This window comes from Balaenoptera physalus (assembly GCF_965194825.1).
Source record: "Balaenoptera physalus genome assembly, chromosome: 10".
Taxonomy (NCBI): domain Eukaryota; kingdom Metazoa; phylum Chordata; class Mammalia; order Artiodactyla; family Balaenopteridae; genus Balaenoptera; species Balaenoptera physalus.
The window spans coordinates 108838895-108857970 of NC_138889.1; the positions used below are offsets into that span (position 1 = coordinate 108838895).

The 19076-nt window shown below is 60.6% G+C and overlaps 2 protein-coding genes and 1 long non-coding RNA gene across 6 annotated transcripts in view; all 3 read right to left on the bottom strand.

The window, feature by feature from the left end:
- The window catches only part of LOC309636585, a 56010-nt gene that overhangs the window by 13033 nt on the left and 23901 nt on the right, over nucleotides 1–19076 (bottom strand). The gene's annotated exons all lie outside the window — the stretch shown is intronic.
- PITPNM1 (phosphatidylinositol transfer protein membrane associated 1) lies at nucleotides 368–13707 on the bottom strand. Of its 2 annotated transcripts, none has more exons than XM_082409736.1 (24): nucleotides 13509–13707; nucleotides 12445–12563; nucleotides 10731–10945; nucleotides 10524–10645; nucleotides 10095–10319; nucleotides 8293–8619; nucleotides 8112–8207; nucleotides 7921–8028; nucleotides 7145–7206; nucleotides 6800–7050; nucleotides 6293–6482; nucleotides 6086–6193; nucleotides 5685–5842; nucleotides 5393–5598; nucleotides 4774–4944; nucleotides 3942–4106; nucleotides 3561–3709; nucleotides 3324–3434; nucleotides 2783–2899; nucleotides 2421–2569; nucleotides 2185–2334; nucleotides 1922–2105; nucleotides 1499–1627; nucleotides 368–866 (listed from the first exon to the last, which is right to left on the bottom strand). In XM_082409736.1, exons 2-24 carry the CDS (start codon nucleotides 12520–12522, stop codon nucleotides 603–605), a joined length of 3735 nt encoding a protein of 1244 aa, XP_082265862.1. In that variant the 5' UTR covers nucleotides 12523–12563; nucleotides 13509–13707; the 3' UTR covers nucleotides 368–602. The 2 variants fall into 2 exon arrangements, with proteins under 2 accessions (XP_082265862.1, XP_082265863.1); XM_082409737.1 differs by having other exon boundaries at nucleotides 12445–12620.
- Nucleotides 14875–17229, bottom strand: CDK2AP2 (cyclin dependent kinase 2 associated protein 2). Of its 3 annotated transcripts, none has more exons than XM_082409848.1 (4): nucleotides 16548–17229; nucleotides 16142–16242; nucleotides 15924–16056; nucleotides 14875–15392 (listed from the first exon to the last, which is right to left on the bottom strand). In XM_082409848.1, exons 1-4 carry the CDS (start codon nucleotides 16627–16629, stop codon nucleotides 15325–15327), a joined length of 384 nt encoding a protein of 127 aa, XP_082265974.1. In that variant the 5' UTR covers nucleotides 16630–17229; the 3' UTR covers nucleotides 14875–15324. The 3 variants fall into 3 exon arrangements, with proteins under 3 accessions (XP_082265974.1, XP_082265975.1, XP_082265973.1); XM_082409849.1 differs by lacking the exon at nucleotides 16548–17229 and adding an exon at nucleotides 16406–16547; XM_082409847.1 differs by lacking the exon at nucleotides 16548–17229 and having other exon boundaries at nucleotides 16142–16399.

The following is a 19076-nucleotide window of genomic DNA, read 5'->3' on the forward strand; positions in this document are numbered from 1 at the left end:
GCTAAGGTGCCTGGGAGCTTTCAGTCTTAAGGGGGAGACGAAGCAAGTGCAAGCCAGGAGGCCTAGTGTCCGGGTGAGGTGGGCTCCCAGTGCAGCCCTCTCCCCTCCGATCCCATGGCCTCAGCTAATGCAGGCAGAGGTTCCAGTGAGAAGCCACGTGTGGGCCCCTGGGAACTGAAAGGCCAGCCCAGGTGGTGAGGGGAGGGCGGGGGTGGGCTGGCTCTCCAGGCCCCAATCCTGGCCCTGTCTTCTGACCCGTTGCGTGACTCTGGGCACATCCTGGCCCCTCTTTGCCCTTCAGCATCTCTCTTGAACTGGCAACTGTGGGCTGGGCTGCCCTGTGATGCCAAGCAGGTGGGCAATCAGGTGGGATGCAGGTGGTGTTTATTTTCATGGATTTACACACACTGGAAAAGCCTCTGGGCCCTTGCTGCTCCCTCCTCCCACCCCCAGGGCTGGGTCCCCCAACGTGAAAGGGAACTAACACCGAGGGGCAAACAGAGGTGCAGGATGTGGGGCTGGGGGCCCAGCCTTCCACATGTGGCCACTTGGGCCTCTCAAGTGTGTGAGTAAATAACCCAAGTCCTGCCACAGTTTGGGCCTCACTCTTCGCTGTCTAGCTTGAGGCTGATGCTTCGGGCCTTGCCTCGTGCCAGGGTGTTGGGCGGCGTCCCTGGGCCCTCCCGCTCTGCCTGGCTGGGGCCCCTCGAGCGAAGCAGCTGGCTCTGTTTTCGGAGGAAGTCCACAGGGGCAGCCCCGCCATAGCTGCTCTTGGCCAGGGCGGCCCTCGAGGGTCCCACGGGGGCATGAGGGTGGGAGCTGGCCTCCAGTTGGCCCAAGTGGGCCACATACCCATCTGACAGGAACTGCGGGCAGAGGTGGGCAGGGATGAGGGGATGACTGGTCTCAGGCCCACACGCTGCCCTCACCTGTCCTCCCCAGGGTCCTGGGCAGTGCTGGCTGCATTATAGGCCTGGCACAGCCTGACCAACCCCAGGCTGAGCCAGGGCACCTTTACTCCTGGCTCTGCCCCTCTCTGGACCTCATCTTGAGTTTCCTCATCTGTAGAATGGGATTTTGGAAGGAAATAACAGCAGCTAACGTTTAGCCAGCACTTGCTTTGTGCACAGCCCCGTGCATGCTGATAGGCAGTAAATCACGTGCTCTTCATGAGAGCTGTTGAGGTCTGGTCCATCTTATCATTTCCATTTTGCAGACGAGAAACTGAGGCTCAGAAAGGTCAAGGCCTATGCCCAGAACCGTGCCAAAGTGGAACCAGTACTCAAGGTCTTGAGCGTATTATCAATCCTGGCCTGCCCGGCACCTCCAAGCTGCTTGTGACCCCCGTCCTAGGAGGAGCCCAGGTTCCCTGATGCCAGCCATCCCTCTCACAGCCGCCCGCCCTAGGTGCTTCCTAACACACGGGCGGTCCTTCCGGCCCAGACCCAGGCTCCCACTCCCCAGCTGGCTCGCAGTCCCCACCTTCATCGGTCCTCACCTGGCACTGCGCCTGGAGCTTCCGCACAGCGCGGCCCACGATGTAGGTCTGGCCCGGGGGTAGGCCCAGCGCCGCATATACGGCCACGTCTTTGGGGGACCCGTAGCCCGCCACGATGTTCAATTCCACCTGTGGCCAGAGAGGCCAATCAGCAGCCCCGGGGGGTGGAGTCATGAGGCAGGGGGTGGGGTCTGGTGGGCATCCAGTTCAGAATGTTTCGGGTCGAGGCCATATGGTCTACCTCACCAGGTCCGGCTGGGGTCGGGACCGGCCGTATCTCTCTAGTTAGCCCCAAGGACAAGGGGCCCCTGGGACCACGAGGGCCTTGGCGGTCTGTTAGGTTTCGGGGGCCGATGGGGGTGAGACCAGATGGGCCTCCTCCCGGGGCGACGGCGGGGAAGGGACCCTCCCCAGTCGCCGCACCTCCTGCACCAGGCTCTGCAGAAACACCGCCTTCTGGCGCAGCGGGTCGTGGGTGAGGCCATCGCAGAAGGAGACTACGCCGTGGGGGAAGTTGTGCTGTGACAGCCAGGCCACCACGCGGTGCTTCTGCATGTCGGGCCGGCCCGTTACGTACACGATCAGGTAGCCCGCGTCCTGCCAGTGCCTGCAGGGGGTGGCGGCGGTCAGCTCCACGCGCCCGGGTGGAGACCAGTCACCACGGCGAGCGGGGCGGCCGCTCCTACCTGACCACGTCCACGGCGCCGGCGCGCACCTTGGGGTCGCTGCCCATGATGGAGACGCTGGCGGTGAAGGAGCCGTCGATGCTGAACACCACGGCCTCGGTGTTGCGGGCCACGACCGTCAGGCAGCACTCAGCGTATGTGTGGTCGCCCCTACGGCCCAAGGGCTGCTTGAGCGACATAGGGGCGGGGCCCAGAGGAGCCCCGCCCCGCAGAGGCCCGGCCCGCCCCGTGCTCACCTGACCACCATGCGCACCGGGTAAACGCCGATACCCAGCGCACGCTCCGTGGGCACCGGGAAGGTGAGGCGGCCCGAGCTGTTGGTGACCTCGGTGCCAAAGTGAATCCACTTGCCTGACAGCGGCTGCGTCATGACGTAGATGTCCACCTAGCAGGGAGAGGGGGCGAGAGGGTCCCCCTGACGCTGAGCGGAGGAGGGCCGAGGCGGGCCTGTCGTCGGGGGTGGACGGGGTTGGGGGCTCAACCTGGTGGGGCCGGGAGCTATCCGTGGGACAGGAGGCAGCACCCGGACCTCCCGCTTGGGGCGAGGTCGGCCCGAGGGCGGCCGGTCTACCCGGGACTGAGGCCTTGGTGTCCTGACCTTCTCTCCGGTGAGCGTGACCACGTCCAAGGGCCCGTACATGAAGCGCCCGTTCAGCACCTGGGGGCGGCCCTCGCACACCACCGTGTCGCTCGCCCGGTGGTTGGAAGTGACGTTCTGGCGGGAGGAGACGGCGTGAGCCCGCAGCAAAGAGGTGACAGGGATGCGGGAGGTGCTGGTGAGGGGGACCCGCGCCCAGACTGGGGTGCTCGGCCTGGAGGAGGCGGGGCCGCTGCGAGAGAGGGGCGAGGCCCGAGGGGTGGGCGCTTTTGCTGACCCCGATCTGAGGTCATGAGGGCCTCTGTGTGGAGGGCGGTTCCGAGGGGGCGGAGGCATGACAGGATGGGGTGCAGAGGATGAGGAGGTGGGGGGATGGTTAGGGGGGGAGACCAGTGGTACCCAGGGGCGGGGCCGAGGCATGAGGAGGTGGGGCCAGGACCACAGCGGGCGGGATTGGACCCCGGAAGGTCTTGAGGGGCGGGGATCCTGGGGAGAGTAGGCAGGGCCTCGCTCTTGAGGGCTCGAGGGGCAGGGCACGTACCCGGATCTTGACTTGGGTGCGTTTGCGCTGCCACTTCTCCCTGGGGAAGGCCGGGCTGTAGATGGACGGCTCCTCGCACTCGGTCAGCTGTGGCCGCTCCTTCTCGATCACCTGCGAAGAATCGGACCCAGCAAGGCCACGTGAAGGGGGGAAGGGTGCCTGGGGCTGCCCCTCCCCCAGCCCACGGCTCCCCATCATTGTCCGGTTCCCTCTCCCACCCCGCGTCCCTGGTCCCACCTGGCGCAGGATGAAGGCCACCACATCCGCCGACTCCCAGTAGCTGGCGTGGAAGAGGTGGGGCAGCGAGACGGTGGGGAAGGCGGTGAGCGCCTCAGGGCAGTACAGCGAGTAGTCAATCCGCTTGGTCCCCCACCAGCGCTCCAGGACTGTACGGCCACGGTGGGCAGTGAGTCAGGGGTGGCCTCCCACCCCATGCCCACCCGTCTGTCCCCTAATGCTCTTCCCTCCCTCTTTTCCGCCAACCCTGCTGAGGCTGGAGTTGGGTGCTAGGGCACCCTCATTCCAGAGCAAATGCTGGGGGCAAGGATGTTTCAGCTGGGCTTTGAAGGTGGAATAAGTATTCCCTCCCCAGGCTGGGTAGCTGGCTGGCTGACTTACTCTTAACCACCTCACTGGTGGTGCTGGGGGCAGCTGGCTGGGCTGGCAGATCATTGCCTAGCTCACTGCCCTTCCAGAAGGCACCGCTGGCAGAGGTGGGTGTTGAGGGCACCAACATCTCCAGCTCCTCCAGAAAGAGGCCTGAGTGGGTCTGCAGAGTGTCAGCTGTGGGTGGACGGGCGACCTCAGTGGCGGGCTGGGCCAGGCCGCCCTCCTGTCTTCCCACCCATTTCCAGGACAGCCCGGCCCCCATCCCTCCACCATCTCCCCTGCCAGCCCTCCCTGGTCGGGTCTTGGCTGAGGCTGAACTGCCCCACATCTGGGTGGAGGTGAAGGGTGGGGGCATCCTCTCCTGTTAGCTCACCCCAACAGCCAGCTGCATTCCTGCCAGCATGACTGCCGCCACCACCTGGACCCAGGCCCACTTGTCTCATGGGGCCAAATAGCTACTCACTTGCATGCATATGAGTACACACCCCAAACCAATACACGAACACAAGTGCATGCAGAGACACAATGCATCCCTACACACAGACACAGCAGCCCCTCTCCCCCCCAGTGGTGGGCAGCTGCTCTCAGTGTCACCACCTCCTCCCTTCAGCCCAGTTGTCACCACTGCCCCCGACTTCTGGGCAGAGAATGTTAGAGGGTCTTGGGGATCCAGACTGCCCAAGGGGCCAGGGGAGGGCTCCCTGGTCTTGGGAGTGGTGACATGAGAGAGTACCAATGATGTGGGAACTACCTCATGTCTTCTTGGGTGAGGGGGGCCCACACCCATCCCTCACTGTTGGTGCCCTCCTCTTTCTCCCCTTTATTTTGGTTGGCGGCATACCCAGCAGCAGGGATGAGCCGTCTCCCAGGGGGAACTTCTGGTAGCGCGGCACAGCCAGTGGGGCGATGGCCTGGAACTTGGGGGCCAGCAGGGGCTCAAGGCGGGAGGCGCAGGGGTCGGCCACGTGGAAGAGGTTGTAGATCTGCTCACAGGCTGGCCGCATCTGGGCCACTGGTACCCAGAAGATAAAGGGGGGAGGGGATTCAGCTGGGCATACTGGGAGGTAGGGGTTGTGGGAAGCAGCACCCTGACATGCTGTGTGACCCTGAACCAGCACTTCCCAGACTCTACTCCCTGGGAGGTCACCAGGGTCCTGCTTAAAAGTGAGACAGGTCTCTCGGCTAAAAAGAGATCAGAGCCTTCGATTTGCTGATGTTCAAGATGAGGCGTTCCCCATGCCTGTTGGACCCCTTCTCATGAAGAGCATCCGTGGGTATGAGTTCCTCCTGGTGCACTTTGGGACACTTGGCCTTGGCAAGTCCCTTCTTTCTGGGCCTCAGGTTTCCCCTCTCTAGCCAAGCCATTTGTTTGTACAGTGGGGAATGGTATAACAAAGAGGTGAAACAAAGAGGAGATGGGGGAGGGGCAGGTGAAGCCCACCCCCACCCTGAGGGCTCACCCTCCAACGTGGGCATCACGGTTTTCCGCAGAGCCAGCACCAGGCCCAGAGGGGAGCCAAAGAGGAAGAAGCCGGAGACCTTGAAGTCAAGGCGGGTGGCACTGGTGAGACCATCAGGAGCCTCAGAGGCGGCAGCGGGTGGGCAGCAGGCTGTGCTTGCCCGCCTGGGCTCCCCAGAGGAGGTGGCTGGGGGCGCCGTCTGCAGGCTGGGGGAGGGGGAGGGGTGCTCAGTGCTGCTGCTTCCGCAGCCCAGCACAAGCCCAGTTTGGGGTTGATGGGGCAGGAACGTCACCTGTTTTGAGAGCCCTCGGGCTCAGGACTGGCCATGTCGCTGTAGGTGTGCTGGGCGGGCAGCACTGAGGGCTCTGGGCTGGCCCGGCCCAGTCCCTCCACCCCATCTGCCAGGGGATCCCGCACTGGGCCAACCTCCGGGGAGAGCAGCTCATTGTTCTAGACGGAATAGGGGACAGAAACAGCCTTAGGATTGGAGACAGTCGATTTCTACTTATTTGGAAGTGAGGAAAGAGGCTTGGGGGTTGGGCAGGGACTTAAACAAAGAGTAGAGCCCCAGAGGAGGTGGACTGAGGCAGCAGGGGGCAGGCCGGAGAGAGGGCATATTCCAGGGGCAGAGAAGGAGAGCCGAGAGCCGGGGAGACACGTGCCTCCTGGGGAGGCGGGTCCAGCCACACTGACCACGCTTCCTCGGCGGCTGCTGCTTCGGCTCCCAGAGCCCGCGCTGGCACTGTGGCAGAGGGCGTCGAAGCCCAGGATTCCACCGACGCCGTCCCCAATCAGCACCACCTGGGTGGGAGGGCAGCGCCATCAGGAGGGGCTGCAGCAGAGGCAGGAGGATGGGGGGCTCCGGCGGCAAGTTCCCCGGGGACACCCCTAACTCCTGACCTGCCCGCAGAAGCCGACACCCTCAGACGAGCGCAGGAAGGCGGCGTAGGCCTGGTTAGTGCGGGCAATGACCGTGGCCACAGCGCCCTGGTATCGGGAGGATGAGGTGGCCAGCAGCGGCAGGGCAGCCAGTGGGATGTGGTCCTGGGAGCGGGACAGGCTGTCACCGTCATGGCTGTAGGGGCTCAGGCTGTAGGAGGAGGGGGTGTAATGGATGGGTGGGGGGCCTCCAGGCCCTCCACTGCCCCCTCTAAGTCCCCTTGACCTGTTGGCAAGTCCTAGCACTGGAGGGCCTTTGTGGGGACCATCAGTATCCCAGAGGCCTTTGTGATGGAGCCATTGACTAGAAACTGAAGTCCAGCTGGGTAGGTGACTAGCCCAGGTGTTTGGCTTCCTGGCCTCCTCCCCCTCCCCCCATGGGGCCTCTCTGGTCCCAGGAGCCCCCAAGTGGCTGTCCACACCTTGGGGACCCTGTGTGTCCCCCACCCTCCCACCCCTGACCAGTACTTGGAAACAAGGGCATAGGCAGAGGCGCAGATGGGTGGGCAGGGCACCAGGCGCAGCGCCACGTGGCCCAGGGCCTCGGGGAAGTGGACGCGGGTGATGGCCTCGAAGGCCAGGCTCAGCGTCTGCACATCCGCCTGCTTGGAGTTGGTGTCTCCAGGGCCTGAGTCTAGGATGTTGCCGCTGTGCAGGATGAGGAAGAGGGCGTGGACTGCGCATGTCTCCGCCCCCAGTTCCCCTGCTCCATCCAGGCCCTGCGGGGCACAGGGGGGGTGCCAGGGATGTCAGAGCAGTGGCCTGGCCGGTGGGTGGGCAGAACTGAGACGCGGGGTGGCCGACCATACTCACTTCTGGGTCCCTGGGTGCTCGGGCCCCGTCCCCGATATCTTTGGTGGACTCGGTTCCAGGGTCTGCAGGATGGGGAAAGCCAGTGAAGGAGACTGAGGGGTCTGTGGGGATCCCCTCATCTGGTACTTCTGGTACCCCTGCTCTGCTGTCTGCCTGAGCACCCGCCCACCGCCCCCATCTTTGACTTTCTCCTCTCACCCGACTCTCCCAGGTCATTTCACATTTCTGCGTCTTTGCACATGGCCAGTCCTGCTGCTGACCGGCATGCTTCTCCGCACAAGGCCTGTTTGCCTGGAAAATTCCTTCTAATCCTGCCCTGTCCAATATGGTAGCCACTAGTCACATGTGCCTATTTAAACTGAAATGAATTAAAATACAATACAAAATTCAGTTCCTCAGTCCCACTCGCCACATTTCAAGTACTTGCTAGCCACATGTGGCTACTGGCTAGAACATTTCCATCATCTCAGAAAGTTCTTTTGGACAGAGCTCGTCCAATCCTTCAAAATCCAGCTTAGACATCACCTCCCACATGAAGCCTTCCTGGACTCCAAATGAATTCCTCCATTCTTTGTGCTGTGTCTGAACCCTGAACACACGCCACACATCCATCCATCCACCCATTATCTGCTCGTTATTCGTCTGTGTATTTAATGAGCACCCGTTCTGGACTGACATTCCTCTTAGGACCCCGTTAAACTTAGGAACAAGTTGTTCTCCAAGTCCCCACCGCAAACGGAGTGCTGCTGGCTGGCAGCTGGGTGCGGGATCTTTACCTGGCGCCCCTTCTGCCTCCATGGGGCAGGCAAAGGCGTCGATGAAGTCATTGGAGTTCCACTTGGTCATTTCCTTGGGGAAAACCTCGTCACTGTCCGAGAAACCTTCTGAAGGGACCAGGGGCTGCGTCATGGGCTGGCGGGCGCTGCTCAGGGACCCCCCCCTCCCCCAACAGGTCTGGGGTGCTGACCGTGGGCATCAAAGAACTCCTCCTCAGAGCTGTTCTCAGAGTCTCGGGCGATGTTCTGCATGCGCCACTCGGACAAAGTCTGGGGAGACACGCCCCCTGCAGGGCCACATTGGCCTCAGCCTGGGAGTCCAGCCTGAGGGCCGCCCCCTCCCGTCCCCGCGCCTCAGCGCCTCAGCCTCACCTCCGTGCTGCGACGAGTAGGAGGAACGGGAGGATGAGGACCACTGCTTGCCGAAGCTGGCGTCGGGCGAGGCATCGGGGCCTGGGGGGGCCTCGGGCCCGTCGGGGGTGCCAGCACGGCTGACCCCAGCCTGGGCCTCAGTGCTTGGCTTCCCGGGAGGCTGGGCCTCGGGCCCCTCACTGCCTGAGTTGCACTTGGCCATGCGCTGTGCCAGCATGCGGGCGGTCTCTTCCTCCAGTGCCCGGATGTCAGCCATGCTCAGCTCTGTCCACTCGTCCTGCCAGCACCAGGCCTGGCGGTGGGCCCGCAGCATCACCCGACGCAGACCTGTAGGCGCCCAGGCATCAAAGCCATGCCCTCCCCACCCACACGCCCCAGCCCCGAGTTTCCCTGCCACTGCAGCCACATGCCCAGCCCATGAGTTCAGGTAATGGCTCCCCTGGGCACACCACCCACCCAGGGCCACAAAGTAGGGCACGGTGAGCACGGTCCGGGAGATGGGAGTGGAAACTGGTGCATTTGTCTTCCTGCCCCACCTCCCTCCCTGCCCACTGCCTCTTTTGTCCCTCTGGACACCCCAACTCTGAGCGCTGAGCCCACCCCGACACCCTGGGAAGCTGGGAGCAATGTTTGTTTTTGCTTCTTTCAGCTGGCTTCCTGCTGACTTCTTCAGAGGAGTTAACAATTAAGGCGTTGATAGTTAATGAAATTGTTGATGGTTAATGAAGCTGTTAAGAGTTAATGGAAGTGTTGGCACTTAATGAAGCAAAACATGATACCCGTTCTGGGATAGTCTCATCCTAAGCATAGGGATAAAGTTAGAGACTTAAATATCTAGGAAATAAAATCATAATGATTGAATTATTATTATAAACTTCTGGAAGGAAATACATCAGAATCTTAATAGTGGTTATATGTGGGTGAGTTTCATTTTTGTAAATTGTGCTTTTTGGCATTTTTCCAAATTTAAGATAAGGTGCCTGTATTACTCTCTGAGCTAAATTTCCTCATCTGTAAAATGGGAATAATAATTGTCCTTACCTTGAGGGGTGTTGGGGGTGTTAAAGGAGATCTTGCATGGGAAGTGATTAGCAGAGAACTGGGCAAGTGGTGATCAATATTAGCTTTTTACTATCTGGCCCAACCTCTTCCTCATTTACAGAAGGGAAAATTAAGGCGCAAAGATGGGAAGTAGCTCCCTGGAGGAGAGGTTCCATGAGGGTCCGTGGTGGAATGGAACCCAGGTCCCTGGACACCCCCATCCTTCTACCTGCAGGTAGTCGACCCTCAGACCTGGGAGGTGGGGCAGGGCTGAGCCACAGGAACTGTGGGGTTAGTTTTAGGGGGGGCATGAGACAGGGCCTCCTGGATACCAGGGCCAAAGGATGGGACTCGGAGAGGACGACAGAGCCGCAGCTTTGGCCTGCACTCCTTAGCGTGTTGCAGGTTAGAGCTGGTGGCCCTCCTGAGAGTCTCTAAGTCTCGCTTGACCCACAGAACACTGGAGAGTCTTAGGATTTTAATGGATGAGAAGCAGCACCTCTGAATGTCAGAACCGGCACGGACCTCAGAGATCACGTTGTCAACTTCTTGCCCTCCTGACTCTCACCCGGACCTCAAGGCTAGGCTCCCCCAACCCCCAGCTAGGCTGTGCTGCTCCCCTCTGCCTCAGTGCCCACCACATCAAATGGAAATGACGGCTTTATGTTTCTGTGTCCCCAGCAGACTGGGAGCATCCCTGGCTCAAACGCGCGGCCTGGTGCACGCTGAGTACATAGAACCTCCCGAGGCTGGGCGCTCACCAACATCGTGGATGAACTGCTCAATCTTGGCCTGCATGCCCCAGTAGCGGAACTCAACCTTGCACAGCTTATAGGCGCACATGAGGGGCCCCGTCTGGGCTGCTGTGCGTGCCCAGTCGTCAGCCAGCGGTCCTCGGCCTGTCTTGGCCGAGCGGTACAGCCGGGGGTCTTCTTCCGCTTTGTACTCGCCTGGGGCCACTGCGTCCCGCACGATGTCGATGGTATCTGGGGGGGTTCCGGCAGCACTGAGCAACACCAGCCCCCTCCGGTCCCGGCCACTCCTCCCCCACCTCGGGACTGGGAGGGCAGCTTTTCATGCACAGGAAGCCTAGACCGGGAGAGAGCCTGGGACTTGTCAGAGGCCGCCTGTGGAGGTGGCAGGTGTCCTGAGAGGGGCTCCACGGTCCCCCCGCTGGCTCCAGGCCTCACCCAGGATGCGCTGTCTCCGCTCAGCCCCACTCAGGTTGAAGACATTCGGCTGCTGCCCCCCATCAGGCAGGTAATAGGTCTCTATTTCAATGGAGAATTTCTCCACAAAGGGGCAGGTGTACCTGGGCAGAGGGTGGGGGTGAGGGTCACGGCTGTGCCCACCAGGGCTGTTCCCCTTCTGGCCCCAGACCTGCCCCGCCCACTCACCGGGTGCGGGTGTAGGGATAGGCATTCCAAGACTCCTCCTCCACCTGCAGGGCGGCCTTGGGCAGCAGTGCCCGGAACCAGCCTGGGATGTGGGAGCCCACGTGGTACACCTTGTGTGTGTACTGCCCACTGCCACCGGGCCCATCCGTGTAGGGCCGGTTGGCCAGGATCTCCACGCCACTGCCCTCACCACTTGACTCTTCTCGGCTCTTTTTCTGCAGCCCAGGGCGAGAGTAGAACGGGCAGCTCAGCCCCAGATCAGCTCCTGGGATGGGATCCCCAGCTAGGCCTGGTCCCCTGCGCAGCTCTGAGGCCCTCGTCCCAGCCGTTCTAACTCTCTGAAACCCGACCAAACCCGACCCTGGTCCCCTGTAGCTCCTGGGGTCAGGATTACAGCCGCTGTCCAGCCCCCTGTGGGGTTCTGCAAGCCAGGACACGTCCAGTCATTCAAGTATTTGTCGTCTGCTCTATTCCAGGCATTGTTTGGGATTATATTAGCTGGGATCTGCTGATGTACAGAACAAAGACCCCTGCCTACCCCTGTGCAACTTACGTTCCAGTGGAGGGAGACAGATAACAGACAGAAAACAAAAAAAAGCAAATTAGAGGGTGCTAAGTGCTGTGGTAACAAGAAAGCACAGAATAGGGTAAGGGGGATAGGGCTGGGGGTTGCAATTTTGATAGGATGGTCAGGGAAGGCCTCATTGAGAAGATAACATGACCTTGATCTGAAGATGACCTGGGGGAAGGGAGGGTGCTGAGCGGGTGTGAGGTGGGGACACTATTCGAGGCAGAGGGGAAGCCAGTGTAAGCTCCTGAGGTGGGCGCATGCTGCTTGTGCTGCCGGCAAGGGGCCAGGGTGGGTGGGCTGGAAGAATCAAGGAGAGTAAAAGGCGCCCCCACCTTTCTAGGACCCCAACACCAGCTCCTGCCACACCCCTCATAGTTGGAGAGCACTCAGATCCCGTCCTTACATAGCTCTGGAGTTTGAACTTGGCCCACTTAACCCTCTGAGGCCAGATCCCAGCCCCCTTGCCTGCTCAGACTCTGGTCCCACATTTCTGGGGAGCACATCTGGAACGGGCACCAACCCTCTCCCCTCCCTGAGAGCCTGCTCTGGCTCATTCTTCCCGACGTCCAGGACCAGACCTCTACCCCCTTCCTCTTAGCCCAGACCTCAGCATCTGGGGTCCCTGCCTGCTCCTCTCTATGACAGGTTTGGGGCCTGGTCCTCAGCCCATCTCCCTGACCGCCTGGGGCTGCCAAGGTCCTTCACCCTCTGGGAACCCCTCCCAGTCTTTCCCTACCACCTGGGACCGCTCCTCGCTTTCTGCCTCCGGCTCTTTTGCATCCTCATGCGCTCCTTTGCTTACCCCCAAAGGATTACACATTCTAAGTAGGATTAAAGGAGGTCAGATGGGGGCTGAGCGCATAGGAGGGGCTGGGCACTTGGGGTGGGGAGGCACCGCTAGGCCCTTCTGCCACTCTTCCCGCAGACTTTAACCACTATCACCCCTCCTCCACATCCGACCGGGGGAGCTCTCTCTCCTCCTCTGGCCTGAGCCCTTCCAAGCCCCAGAGCGGGACTGGAGGGGGATTGAGCTGGGCCCGGCCCCTGGTCCCAGGTGCGGCCTGCGCGCTCCTCCGGATACCCAACATGAAGAATACCTCCCCCCACCCCGCGCCCTGGTCGCCTACTTCCCACCGCCCTCACCTGGATCATGTAGAGCTGGGCCACCTGGTACTCGTCCAGGCTCATGGGCAGCACAATGTGGTACTCCTTGATGAGCATCCTGAAGGCGCTCGGCCGGCAGTGCGCGGCCTCCGCTCCCGCTGGCGCAGGACACCGCGCGGCCGTCAGTGCGGGGCGGCGGCGCGCGGCCCCGAGCCCTGCGCGAGGGCCGAGGGGCTCGGGCCCGGCGACCCCATGCCCGGGCTCGCCGCAGGGGAGGCAGAGGCGAGCCCAGCTCTGCAGCCAGCGCCGCGGGGGGCCGGGAGCCTCGGCGAGGCTGAGCGCTGACCTCTTTTCCGCGCAGCCCCCGCCCCCCTCCCGCCCATCGCCACGGCAACCGCGCGCTGACGCTGGCCCCCCGGAGCCGCGGGCTCACGCCGGCGGGCTGGCGGGCCAGCCTTGCCTCTTCGGCCGCGTCCGCGTCCAAGCCCCTCGGAACGGCATCCCTCGGGGACCCGCCCCCAGGAACCCCCGGGCCCCTCCTTCCGGGCCCGCCTTCCACAACCGGCCCCTCGGGGCCCGCCCCCTGCATCCCTTTCCCCGAGTCGGTCCCGTGTCCCCCACTCTTGGACGTCCACTTAGAACCTTGTCCCTCGGGGTGTCTCTACGCGGAGCAGCCCCGTGCACCCCTCCTCTCAGCATCTCTGTCAGTGTTCCCCACCCCCCGCCCCCGAACCTACCTTCAAAGACCAGATAACTAACACCTCCGCCCCCTAGACCTGCCTTCCCCACCCTGGCCGGCAGCCCAGTCCCCAACTCTCCCCTTCCCAGCATCCTTTCTGGACCCCCGGCACTTGTCTACGCAGCCGCCCCATCATCCTTCCCGAGGGTTGACCCCTCTTCGGGCTGAGGCAGAAGTATCCCACGGGCCGCCGCCCTGAGAGACCCCCCTGCGTCCACCTGCGCCCCGGTTTCGCTGCAGCCCCTACCCACACCTCGCACCCACTGAGCAGGCGAGAGGCCCCCGTTGTCTCCACTTCCCTCTGCTCCCCGGCGTCCCCGTCCCCCGCCGTGCTCTTGGCCCGCCCGCCAACGTCCCGGCTCACCTCTAGTTTAGGGCGGGCGCCCCTCACCCGGTACGGGCGGGGGCGGACGGGCGGCGGGTCAGAGCCCCCAGCGCCCCGAGCCCCGGCCTCGGATTCCAGCGGTGGCCAGACCCTCTGGAGGCGAAGCGCGGGCCCATGGCCCCGACCTTCCTCCAGGTCTGCCCGCCGGTGCCCCTGCTGTCCCTCCCCGTCGCCCGCCGCGTCACTGCGGCCGCTCCGCCCCCTTCCTGGGCCCGGCGGCCCTCCCCCCACCCGGGCCGGGTCCGGGCAGCCCCGCCCGCGGCGGAGGAGGGCGGCCCCATTCTTCCTTCCCCTAGGCGGCGGGGGAAGAAGAAGCCCTTCTCCAAAGGCTGGCGCTTCTTAGTCCGGCTGTATTCTTTGGGATCCCCAAAGCACTCTGGGTTCCCACCTCCACCCTGGCCCAGACCTCCTGTGTGCTATGGAAATATGACAGAGTCCCATCCCCAACTTTCCAGGCCCTTGGATCCTGGGGCCCAGGGTGGGGGAAATGCCTCGCCGTCCAAAGTGCAGCCAGAAGCTGGTCTCTGACTTGCCTCTACCTAGCTGGTGGGGTTCCAGTGCCCCAGACCTCTAGGGTCATTCAGCCACACACACAGGCAGAGGCCTGCAGTCACTCCAAATCTTTGCGCTAGTCCCTGAATGGGGCCCCATGGCTTTTCCCACCTATATCTTCTGGGTCCACAAGTCTGGTCAATGGCCACCAGATCCTGCGCGAAGGCTGAGACAGCCTAGGGCTGGGCTCGTGGGACCGCACCCCGTCAGCTACAAGGCACTGGGACAGCGTATGGCAGCACCGAGCTGGGTCTCACCCATGTTGGAAACCAGTTCTCTCTCCTTGACTGTTTCTCAGGTCCTGTGGGGAGGGAAGCAGCAATGCTCCCTTTCTTTCCTCTCCGAGGACTCAGACATGGGGTGTATTCAGAGCCTCCAGGGCTGATTCCGAGCTTAGGATGTTAGGGCATTAAGGCATGTGAGGGTGTGGCTTAAGTGAACTGGCATTTCCACCAGCGAGGCACTGCTAGTCCAGAGAAAGAACACTCTAGGCTCAGGCTGGAGACAGTGCCCTCCAGCTGTGGAGGCAGCCAAGGCCCTGCGCTGCCCCCTGGTGGCATCACGTGAAGGAGGGCAGGGCGCTCAGCTACTGGAGCTCAACCCTTTCCACTACTTACAGCTGGAAGGCTGAGGGCCAGAGAAGGGCAGGGTTCCACCCAAGGTCAATGGACAGTGGAGGCAAGGCAAAGCCAGGCTCCGTGGGCCTCTCTCCCACCCACTGCACCCCACCTTCTGCCCATCCAGGCTTAGCAAAAGCACCAGACTCAGAAAAACTACGAGCTGAGAGAACAACTCCAAATTATCTTTTATTTATACAAAAAGGGCATATTTAGCAAAAGACACACTGAGAAAAGAGTCGCCATGGCCCAGGAGACAGGGCAGGGAGGCGACAGGCCTTCTGAGGCCCTGCTGGGGAGAAGGGGTCTGGGAAAAGTGGTGAGAAGTCCTGGGTAAGTGCTGAGTGGTGGGGGCCACAGAAAGGAGAAAGCTCCAGTTGGATCAACACTGTTGGCAGGTCATGGATGGGATTCGCAGTGACCTCGCTGCTAACTCTTTTGGGGGTTTCCAGTTAGTGCTGCCGACTGGAGTGAGAGCCGCCCACTGGTTCCTGGAGGGCACCCACCAAAGGACACAGGACAGGAAGCCCAGGATGGGAAGTGCAACTCGGGGTGAAGGCCAGGGAGAAGCAGGTGCTCTGCAGTGGCCAGGAAAGGTCCAGATGCTGAGGCGGAGTCGAGTCCTGTTACGTGCGGGCGTTCCGCTCTGTCTCTGCCAGGCACTCTCTGACTAGGGCCCGGGCATGGATGATGCCTGGGGTGTGGATGCGGAAGTAACATACAGGATCTCAGCGACCCTCCACAGTCCCAAGTTCACCCGCCAGTGGAAAACACCCTCCCTCTCCACCCCCTTTCCTTTCAGTAAAAGGAACTACAATCTAATGAGGGGCTGGATGAGATTAGAGGTTTAGAGGTTAATCCTCAGATTTGCCCTGTTGAAATACAAACTCCCTGGTCCTTCCCTGGACATTAACTCAATGTCAATTCAATTTAAAACGCCTCTCTGGGGGACTTCCCTGGTGGTCCAGTGGTTAAGACTCTACGCTCCGAATGCAGGGGGCATGGGTTCGATCTCTGGTCGGGGAACTAAGAGATCCCGCATGCTGCATGGTGTGGCCAAGAAAACACAAAAAACAAACCAAAAAACCCCGCCTCTCTGGATAGTGATCCTGGCCCTAGTCTAGGCTTGGCTCAGGTGGCCTCCAGATGTCTTTCCTTCCCTACCTAGAGAAGGATTGTCCAGTGTTTGTCTCCGGGCAGGGGTGGTGGGCCTGGCCTCACTTACCTCTCTTCAGGCGCTCCATGGCGCTCTTGCTACCAGCATAGGTGGGCCGGATCTCTTTGCCCATCTCCTCTATGACCGACAGCAGGTCGGTGTAAGTGCTCTGGGAGCCCTGGGCGCCAGGTGGTTTCATTGCCTATGTCAAAAGAACAGGGCAGTGAGCTCAGGCCAAGAAGGGGCTCCCAGTCCCCATCCATAGGCAATCCCTCGGCTCCACTCACCTGCACATAGCCCATGGAGGGCGGTCCAAAGTCGTTAAACAGTGGTCTGAAAGGGGCAGCGGCTCCTGGCACCGAGCCCGACGGCGATGGGACACTTCCGGCTGCAACATGCGCCAGTAAGAGGTCAGCGCGGGGCAGGGACGCCTCGCCCCGACGTTCCAAGCCCTGGACCAGATTCGCCCGATTCCCTCCAAAGGGCTTCATTCCAGGCTGCTAAACTTCAGGACAAACCCCTCCCCCTGCGCTTCACCAACAAGCCCTTACGTGACCACGCCCACTTCACAGGCCAGCGAACTGAGGCTCAGCGAGGGTAGGCGGCAGGCCCAGTATTGCAGAACTCAGGCCGTCTTCTCTTCGAGACCTCGACCGCCCGGGCAGGCAAGCAGGGGTGGAGCTGGATCCTCACCTGTAGGGACCGGGGTGCCGGGCCCAGGGGTGCTGGAGCCGGGGGTGCTGCTGGGGGCGGGGGCGATGGGTTTGTAGGACATCCCCAACTCCTGGGTGCGGCAGACGCCGGCCGGCCGCTCCTCCCCGGTTGGCTGCCTGGCCGCTCAGCCGCGCTCTGATTGGCAAGCCGGCAGCACGCCCCTGGTAAATAGAGCTCAGGCCGGAAGGGCGGGCGGGCACTAACGCTCCTTCACTCCCGATTGGCGTGCGGAGATGTCACTCGGGCCTTCTCATTGGCCGAGACCGGCCCCAACAGGCCGCAACCGCTGCTGATTGGTGTCCGCCTTCCGGACCTCGCACCTGTCTGCTTCGGATTGGGCGGTGGCCGACGCCCTCCGCAATTGGCGAGTTCGCGGCCCGGGCCGGCGCGCTCTCAATCCGATTAGTCCCAAAGCCCGAGAGGCGGGGCCTCGGAAGCCTGGACCTGGGTCTGGTACGCCGCGGTTCGCGCCGAGCCGGGCTTCCCGGGCTCGGGTGCCGCCCTCGCGCCTCACTCACGTTGCTTCGTACGTCAGCTTCCCGCTGCCCGGTCCCGGTCCAGCTGGGCTGCTGTCGCCGGCGCCGCCGCCGTCGCCGCCGCGCGCGCGCGCGCGCGCCTTCCCTCAGCTCTGGGTGCCGGAGGACGCAGGGCTTTGACGTTCCCAACCCTGCGCCCCACCCCGTGCGCTTTTACGTCACCTTTCACCGGTTCAGCAACCTGTCCTCGATCGGCGCATGCGCCCTCGTGAGGCCTCTGTTTGTTCCCATGGCAACGGGTCCGTCACCAACGCTGTTGATGCGCCTTTTCCTCCCAGTTGCCTGGACCTCGGGTCTAGGCTGGTGTGAGGTCCAAGGGCGACCTCAAAGACTCCTCAACCTGCACCCACCCCCCACCCCCCAAGGCCCCACGCCGGTGCCTCATAATGACAATAGCAGGAACAGCTAACCTTGAATACTTAACTGCATGCCGGGCCCTGTACCATGCGCCGTCCTGGATCATGGACTACAGCACCATCTGGAGTCAGACTGACCGTTCGAATGTCACACCACCTCAGCTAGCGATTTGCCCTTGGGCAAGTTACCTCAATAGGCCTCAGCTTCCCCGTCTGTAAAATGGGGACACTAATAATAACTATCTCTTAGGGTTGTTATGTGGATTAACGGAATATTCATAAAATGCTTACTGTTTCATTCTCCTCTTTCCTATCCATTTCTCCACCCAGACCCCTCACCTCAAATCTCATTCCTCACAACTCTAGACCTTAGACTGTCCTCCAAACACTAATCCTTTTTCCCAGGCTACTTCTCAAAACCTCTCTGGCCTTGTGTATCTATCATGCCCCCAGGTCGGTAGATTTTCCTCATCCCCAGGACATTTATTTATTCATTCACCCAACGAACATTTTCTGACTCCATCCTCCATCTCAGGCCTTGTGCTGGACAATGATATGGAAATGAACTGGCCGTGGCTTCTGTCCTCAAGGAGCTCCTAGTCTCAAGGAGAGGCAGACAGGGAAGCAAAGCCACACAATAGAGTAAGACAATATGGAGACTGGGACAGGGCGCATTGGAATTTAGAGGAAGGGGCCTTCCTTGTGACATCACAGAAATTTTCCCAGAGGAGGTGGCATTCAATAGGTGAATGGACAAATAAACTGTGATGTTTCCATACAATGCACTATTATTCAGCAATAAAAGGAAATATTTAGCCATGAAAAGACACAGGCATATTGCTAAGTGAAAGAAGCCAATCTGAAAAAGCCACATACTGTATGATTCCAATGGTACGACATCCTGGAAAAGGAAAACTTATACAGAAGGTAAACAAAGTACTGGTTGCCGGGGGCTGGTGAGGGGTAAAATTGGATAGGTGAAGCATAGGGGATTTTTTTAGGGCAGTAAAACGGTTCTGTATTATACTGTTATGGTAAATACAAGACGTTAAGCATTTGTCAAAGAGTGAGCTTCAATCACGAACATTTTTTAATGATTTAAAAAATCATTTAGGAGGTCAGGGGATCCCAGGATGGAATGCAGAATATGACAAAAGAATCAAACTGTATCACAAATGTATGAAACAGCTTCAGTGAAGGGAGTGGGGGAATAAGGTGCTAGTCTGAAAATGAGTGGTGTCTGTAAGAAAAAGGCAAAAAGCACTGCACATAGGCACTGGACCCTAGCTGATGACGTGGTTTCCCATGGGAGTATGGGTTAACAATTCGGAAACCACTACACATGTACACTGGAATCAAAAATTATGTCAGTGTAGAATGGGTGATTTCTCACTGTTGGAATGAGAAGTTACAGGCAAGTGAGGAGGAGGAGGAGGCTAGAATGAGCCATGTGGTAATGGATTGGAGTTGGAGGTATCAATAGGAGCTCATGTTTAGCTTGATATAAATACAGTTGGTTACATACAGAAATATTTTAAAATTTCTATGTTCACAGGTTAGTGTACATACATATCTCATCACTCTATCAGCTGAGAGGGTCTAGAAGCAAGCTTGCA